A 7,546-nucleotide genomic window follows, 5' to 3' on the forward strand; every position below is an offset into this window, starting at 1 on the left:
ATCATGAAATTTTAATGACCCAGTCATGATCATTAACTCTTCCTTTGTGCTACTACAAAGTTTTTGATCTGAAATGTCAAGAGCTACAGAAAGGACAGTTGTGAAATCCATTTGGTGATCCCTTGATTGTTTTTTTACACAACAGGCCCCAATAAACCTATTTTTTTTCCAAATCCATGCAATACTTTAATTCCCTCACATTTATAAATGATGGCAAACCATCATATGTAAATATTAAACTTGAAAAAAAGAAGATAAAGCAAAATTGAAATGAAAACGAACACATTACCTAGAAAAGTGTTGAAGAAAAAACATTTTTGTAATGTCATAAAAGTCACGAGTTAGTTTCTGTTTAGTCATTAAAAGAAAATTATTTAATTTGGCCGTAATCTAGCGAATCGTGTCCCTTTTCACTGCTCTCTCCCCGCTGTGACGTTAGGGGGCGTAGTCTACCTCCTTACAGCGCATCAGAATGCGATTGGTCAGTCTTGGTCATGTGACGTAGGCTAACCAATCACAAAAGAATACGATGAGAGGCCCTCAAAACGAATAGCGGTGACGTTACATCATGAACTGTGCTGTGTTGTCACCAGCTGTTGTCTGGAAGACGAAGGAAAAGTGGATGTTTGGGTTGATTGGGAGCTTCCTGGCCGACCTTACCTCCGCGTTTGGAGCCGAAAGGTGTTATTGGGATGACTGATGGAAACACGGGAGCCTCGTCGGCGGCTTGGTGGTAATATTGATTACATAACGGATCGATAAAACAAAAACTGTAATAACGGAATGGTGCTAATACAGAAGCCATCTTTCCATGCTAGGAGCCTAATGATGTTTTTACTCAGTTAGAGGTAGCATACATTGCTATCATTATGACTGTGTTAATGCTAGTTTGTCTACACGCGTAGCTAACGGATAAATGTGTAGCCGGTTACATTTTAGACGCAGAGGACTTGTGAAATAGCGTCTGTTCACTCTTGTCATTCAATTTTGGACAGGCTGACGCTAGGTCGCTCAGGAGTTTATCTTACTTTTTTTTTAAATTAGTCGACCCGTGTCTAAATTTAGCGAGACTCGCACGTGAAGGCCGGAGGAAATACTGGGCTCTGATTGGCTGGCAGGTGCTCGTTCAAATCGACAAGCATGCTTTGCTACACAGTTTCTGAAACTGCTCTGTGTGATGGGATTTAAAAGAAAAGCGCCCAAAAGCTGTTTAATGGGTCATTTATAATGCAGGATTTACAAATCAAGCTTCTTTTTGTGCAGATTCTGTACTTCAATTATGATTTGTGCAGAACTGTAATTGCGTTAATCAGTTATTGCCCTAAATCACATCTTATATCTGAAGTGTTTTCTGAAATTTTAATCATTATTTTTGTGCTCTTTTTGTGTGTAAACATCAGGACTTATAAAAGCCTAAAGCGATACCATTCATCGTTGGATGATGAATATCAAGTTATTTCCCAGCTGTACACAAACAAACAAACAGTTTAATTGTACCAAATTGTGTTTGGAGCGACCTATGAATTTAATTAAATTTGACATGTCAGTTCAAGTAATTAATAACATAATTAACCCTTATCTGTTCTTTTTCTTACAGCAGCACGATAGTCACACCAGTTGGGCTTTGACTTTAATCGCTCTGTCTGTGCATTGTACAACGGATAGAGAGCTTTTGTCGCCACGCCATCACCGCCATGAATGTGGGTACAGCCCACAGCGAGGTGAACCCCAACACCCGCGTGATGAACAGCAGGGGGATGTGGCTGTCTTACATTCTGGGCATCGGCCTCCTGCACATCATCCTGCTCAGCATTCCATTTGTGAGCGTGCCCGTGGTCTGGACCCTCACCAACCTCATTCACAATCTGGTTAGTGGAGGAGAATGCCCATAGGCTCTACAGATTCCTTTGTGTAACCTTGTTAATGACTTTGGGATGCGCTGAATGAAAGTAACCCAACAAATGAGTCATGTGTTTGAATGTTCTTTGTCAGTAAGTGAAAACAGCAATGACGCAACCAGCATTTAATTTTCTGAGGTGCATCAGAAACTTGGATGAACTGTCTGCCTGTGAAAAACAACATGACCTACAGCTGGATCTTATCTCAGGAGTGTTTTCAGTGGTTGGAGTTGTACTGTTTCATAGGGAACTCTGAGGATCCTGAGAACACACCAACTTGTTGGTTGTGGACTTCCTGGGATGTTTTGGGGTCTTTTTGGTAAAACTGTGCTCCATTTTTGCCTCTTTTGGGTTGCAGTGCATGTACCTCCTGCTCCACACGGTGAAAGGGACACCGTTTGAGACCCCCGATCAGGGAAAGGCTCGCCTCCTGACCCACTGGGAGCAGATGGACTACGGTGTGCAGTTTACCGCCTCACGCAAATTTCTCACCATCACTCCCATTGTCCTGTAAGTAAACCTCCAAGACCTTGTGTCTCTAAGCTTGACATTGGTGAGATGTAAATCGAAATGCTGTTTAATAAAAGAAAAATTACCTAAAGAAGTTCTTTCTGAGTATCAGCATCAAATATGAGGTACCTTTGATATATAAAGAGGACATCACCGACCTGAAAATGACCCCTGTCCTTCCCGCCACCCACCGGCGCTACTTTTATTTGCCGGGTTCTTTTTCCCACTTCTGCCAGCCAGGTGCCTTCATTAGTCTTCCTTCCCTGCTGATTTATTCCTGCAGTTCTGACAGAACTGGTGCAAAGTTTTACCCTTGAGTAATTTATTTTGTGTCCGTTGACAGATTTGTGGAAAAAAAAAAGAAATTCTCAAAACAAACAGGATTCATCTCGTACCTGTATCTCTGAGCTGCTCCCTCATTAGTCGAGTTCATACGTTGTTAAGAGACCCAGCGCTTGCAGCATTAGCTCCTTGCAGCTTTAATGCCCCGCACCATCCTTATTAACCAGGAGTTCAGTTTACAGGAAGCACTCCGCTTTCCTGGGGCTATTTTTTTTTGTCAGCTCAGCCCTGAGCATTATCACGATAACACTTTTTGCACTTAAGCACTTTTTACACAATTTATTTCCCCAGAGTTCTTGTTGGTGACCAGCGCCAAAGCAGGAACAGAAGCGGTCCGTCTCTGGCTGCAGGTGGAAATGCTACACATCTGCAAAAGTCTCCTGAGCTTTCACATGTCTTCACTTGTTCAGAGAGAACAGGATGTATAATTTCTCCCTCTAAGCAGACAAAAAAAAAAGAATCCCTCCTGAAAATGAGTTTTCTTACTTTGTCTCATCCCCGGGAACGTCAGGCTGGAACAGAAAGTGCTGCGCTGTAGATTTGATTCTGCTTAGTCTCCATCTCTTTGGGTCTTTAATGACATGTTCTTTTAACAGACGAGCTTTCTGCATGTATAAATGTGTTGCAGCATCAAATATGCATTCTTCAGTTCAATGCCAAATCCCCGATGGTGCAATGCTGTTCAGCATGTTGAAACCATCCCCCAGTTGCTGGCGCTGTGCTAGAACAATCGCGAAGAATAAATGAGACTGCTACATACTGTTAACTAGATTTTCGTCTTTATCTGATGCAGGTACATACTAACCAGCTTCTACACCAAATACGACCGGGTCCATTTTGTGGTCAACACCGTTTCCTTGCTCACTGTGCTCATCCCCAAGCTGCCCCAGCTGCACGGCGTGAGGATCTTTGGGATTAATAAGTACTGACAAGGCGGAGCCCCCCACGGACAGCTGAAAGCACAAAAGAGTGTCAGGCCTCCTCTGATTTGGCTGCAGATCCTCAAGGATCCGTGACTCTCTCGCTCTCATTGAGCAACGCTCTAAATGAAGCCAGCTGGGTATAACTCTCATGGTACCGAACCCCAGAACAAAGAAAAAGACAATGCGTTTTACAGAGAAGACAAAAGGAAAGTGCTTTAATGATTCTCCTTTGAGACAGAAGTTTTCCAGAGACACTTCAAAAAAGGGATCTTTGTGCCCATTTCTGTTGAATCGACATACGCATCTTGATGTATCAGTGAGATACAAGACGATACCATTCTACGTGTATTATGTGCCATTTGACCCCTGCTGGCGCACAAAGTAAGCGATGAGGCAGTAAGTTCTTGTGTATCTCGTAATGCACTGCTGTATTTATGCAACTTCACTCCCACCAGGAGTTTCCTCTTTCTGGAAGTTTGTGGGCTTGGAGGAGAGTAACAGCTCTCTAATGAAACGTTAAGGGACCTCTGCAGCGCAGCAGAGAACAGAAACAGCAAGGTTTTATATTCCCAATTGGGATTGCTTATGTGTTTGCTGACCATTTCCATATTTCTGATCCCTTCCTCCTGGTTTGTGTCACAGAGAGCCTCCTGCATGTAGGAGAATCTGAAGACGAGAGCGTTTTAGTTTCATCGTTACACTAAATGCAGGGACACTCCCAACATTTCATATGAAAGGGTCCTAAAAATACATGAACAGAGAAATGTTAAGAGAAACATTTCAAAATGTTTGGGTTTTTAAAAAAAAAAAGCATTTTATTGACATCAAATAATCCTGATTTAAAAACCAGAAAAAGATTTCAGGATTCACAAAGTTCATACAAATGACTTCCAATCCAAACCTAGAATAGATTTGAATCTTTGGGTAAACAGGAAACTGTAGTTATTCAGTAGTTTCTGAGTTACGTCACAGAGCTGCTTGGTATTTAAGGTTAAGTCTACATCAGTATTATTTAAGTGTTAAGTTGTACATACACTACCAGTGAAAAGTTTGGACACACCTTCTCACTCAGTGGTTTTTCTTTATTTTTATTTCTACATTATGATACAAACTGATATGTTTTATATTTTAGATGTTTTGCCTTGTCCTGGTTAATTTTTAGGTTTTCTTGCCTGCTTAATTGGGTTGGGGCCATCAGTTGTGTTGTGCACAAGTCAGGTTGGTTCCAGTCGACATCCACACCTCCAGGTTTTGTGAGGGTTATTTGACCCAGACCCAAAGCAGTAATCATCATAGTCATGAAAATAAAGACAACCATTAAATGAGAAGGTGTCCAACCTTCTGACTGGTGGTGAGTGTCTTCTCTGAAGCACATTAAGGTTATCTTGTTACTGCAGTCTTTACCAGGTGACCGTTGATCATTTCAGCATTTTGGTCGTGAATCACTTCAAACTGATTCAGTAGGTTCTGATCGTTGTTTAGTCTTCTCTCACAAGGTTCAAAATAGATTATTTTTTAACTAAAATTTTTTATTAAACCCCCACATTTGACTCTCAGCCATAGTCCTAGCTGTAGCCATAGTAACATAAACAGAAATACTCTGAAAGCAGTAGTAATAGAGTAATGTTTTGACTAATTCTGATTAAAACACAGGTTTCATCTAAATTCTAGCTGAGGCCAACCATTTATTCCTCGCAGATTTGGCATCATTTAGAATCAGTGAGTCGATGCAACCAATGAACAACATGAACCAAAGAATTGTGATTTTTTTTTTTTTTTTTGTAAATGGTAGTTGATCTCATGCATCTTTCATTTTCTCGTGATTTGACCAGAAAGGCTTTTCTTTGTCGTCTTTCACTGAACAATGTGTCGGTTGAATCAAAAAGTGTGTTTCAGTCTCATGTTGGCCAGAGGAATTTAATTTTGAAGGAAATGTCAACGTGATCTTCTGTAGAAGTGCTCGACCCAAAAATACAATATTTTTCCAAGTGTACTCAGGTGTTTTTATTATTGCTTATGATTAATTCACCGGACGAGATGTATAGAAGTCGGCTTGTGGATCTGTTGAGACAATAGAGAGCACATTCCTCTGTACCTTGATCCAGATCTGCCCCAGAATCTAATCTTCCATTCCAAGGTCCACCTCCCTAGAAAAAATGAATTTAATCTCCTCTTCTCAGTCATTCAGACGAACGTTCAGCTCAAATGTTTGGATGTTACGTTTCAGGATCATGGAGGTTGGATTAAAGACTGACATGATTGTACAGAACAGGTGAAGCCTGGCTGCTTCGTCCTGTCTGTCAGTTCCACTTGATCACACTCTGGCGCTACAAACACAAAATGCAATCCTTGGACCTTCTTGCAACACTGCCGACTTATACTGATACACCAGTGGCCTGTTAATCATTAAGGGAATTGATTTACCAGAATTTAGCAAAGCTTAATAATAGTAGACAGATGTACCTCAAAATTAACATGATGTGAAAATGTCTGGAATTGTAATTACACGTATGAGACAAGTAAATATGAAGCATCTTGCCTCCTGCACAGACGACATAATTAATCAACGCTGTTTGATTTCAGCAGAAGGCGAGTGAAATACTCGAGTTCTGTGTCTTCCATTTCTATCCGGCTGAGGTCAGGGTTGGGATTCTCCCTCTGAGGTTTACAGAACTTTTTTTTAACAGCAGTTAACAACATGTAGGGTGATGAAACTTCGATTTCTTTCAAGCAACACCCCCCAGGGATCTCTAAAAACCCCATGACCTACAGTACATGAACAACATTGACAAGCATTTTAACTCCTATTCCAGCATTTATACATTTAAATCTCAACACTTTTGTTTGTCTTCTTTAGGCGTCCTCTACCTCCACATGAAACTTGTAAGTAACTTAATGATTATTATAGACCAATCAGAGCAGAAGGGGGGGTGTTAAGTTGTATAGCTGATGTAATGAATCCAGATGAAGAGAATTATCGTTATCGCTGCTGCTTTGCCCTCATAATGAAATGGGTGGACCTGTTTATCTCACCATGTCTTTTAATTTCATAGATTTTTTAAATTTCGGTCTGATTAGCCTTCCCTTAAAAATGAGTGGGCTCTCAAATCTATTTTATTTTTATCGCTCACCATCACAGAGCTGCCTCAGGGGGCTTTACGATCCGTAAAGCAAAACGCCCCCTTCTAACCTCTGACTCTGGATTTAAAACATTTTCATTCTTTTTAGATCAAATCAGTTTTAAGAGACTACCGCCTGGGGATCATGTGGGATGATGATTGACCTAATTAATTGAATCATCTGCCATGTGGTTAATATTTTCAGCATGCAGTGTGCAATAATGCATGCATATTACCATTGCATCACATAGACAGCTCATATTATTCCTGATAAAAGGATGATTTAGAGTTAAAAGGATGTTGATCATGTGCTGTAGTTTTAAAACTACTAGGACCACAGTTAGAAAATATCTGTGACCAGCAGAGGGCAGCAAACTGCTTTCTGTGACCTTAATCAGAGGCGACGTTCACTCCCTATAAATAGAAATGCCACAGGGGAGACTTTTTATTTTTTTCTTCTAGTCTATTTTATCCAGAGGTTTTCTCTCCTCTGCCCACCCCCTCTTTAATGCCCGTTCAGATTTACAGTCTCAAAAGACGATTTTCATCCTTGCTCTCGCTGAAAACTGTCTGACAGTAATTGCATGACCCATTAAAAGCAGGTTTTACAGAAAGAAAGATGCTCCTGCGAGTAAAAATAAAGATATTTCTGGCCATTCATGGACATCTACAGTGTTTAAAAAGCAGGAGTAATAGTAACTAATCACTCAGGTCTTTACTTCAGTACACTTTTAGTGCCACTTTATTCTGCGCT

At 40.7% G+C, this 7,546-nt stretch overlaps 1 protein-coding gene across 2 annotated transcripts; it reads left to right on the forward strand.

Moving 5' to 3' along the window:
* Positions 1 to 560: 560 nt before the first annotated feature.
* On the forward strand, positions 561 to 5,666 carry ormdl3 (ORMDL sphingolipid biosynthesis regulator 3). 2 transcript variants are annotated; one of them, XM_068305278.1, is made up of 4 exons: positions 561 to 733; positions 1,598 to 1,868; positions 2,257 to 2,408; positions 3,544 to 5,666. In XM_068305278.1, exons 2-4 carry the CDS (start codon positions 1,695 to 1,697, stop codon positions 3,677 to 3,679), a joined length of 462 nt encoding a protein of 153 aa, XP_068161379.1. In that variant the 5' UTR covers positions 561 to 733; positions 1,598 to 1,694; the 3' UTR covers positions 3,680 to 5,666. The 2 variants fall into 2 exon arrangements, with proteins under 2 accessions (XP_068161379.1, XP_068161380.1); XM_068305279.1 differs by having other exon boundaries at positions 1,601 to 1,868.
* The last annotated feature ends 1,880 nt before the right edge of the window (positions 5,667 to 7,546 follow it).

Source organism: Antennarius striatus, chromosome 21 (genome assembly GCF_040054535.1).
Source record: "Antennarius striatus isolate MH-2024 chromosome 21, ASM4005453v1, whole genome shotgun sequence".
Taxonomy (NCBI): domain Eukaryota; kingdom Metazoa; phylum Chordata; class Actinopteri; order Lophiiformes; family Antennariidae; genus Antennarius; species Antennarius striatus.

Bases quoted from the DNA above. Each gene is read 5' to 3' on its own strand.
- ormdl3 (XM_068305278.1), top strand. From the start codon at position 1,695: ATGAATGTGGGTACAGCCCACAGCGAGGTGAACCCCAACACCCGCGTG. The intron at 1,869-2,256 runs GTTAGTGGAGGA...TTTGGGTTGCAG, and splicing joins CCAACCTCATTCACAATCTG to TGCATGTACCTCCTGCTCCA. The intron at 2,409-3,543 runs GTAAGTAAACCT...TATCTGATGCAG, and splicing joins ACCATCACTCCCATTGTCCT to GTACATACTAACCAGCTTCT.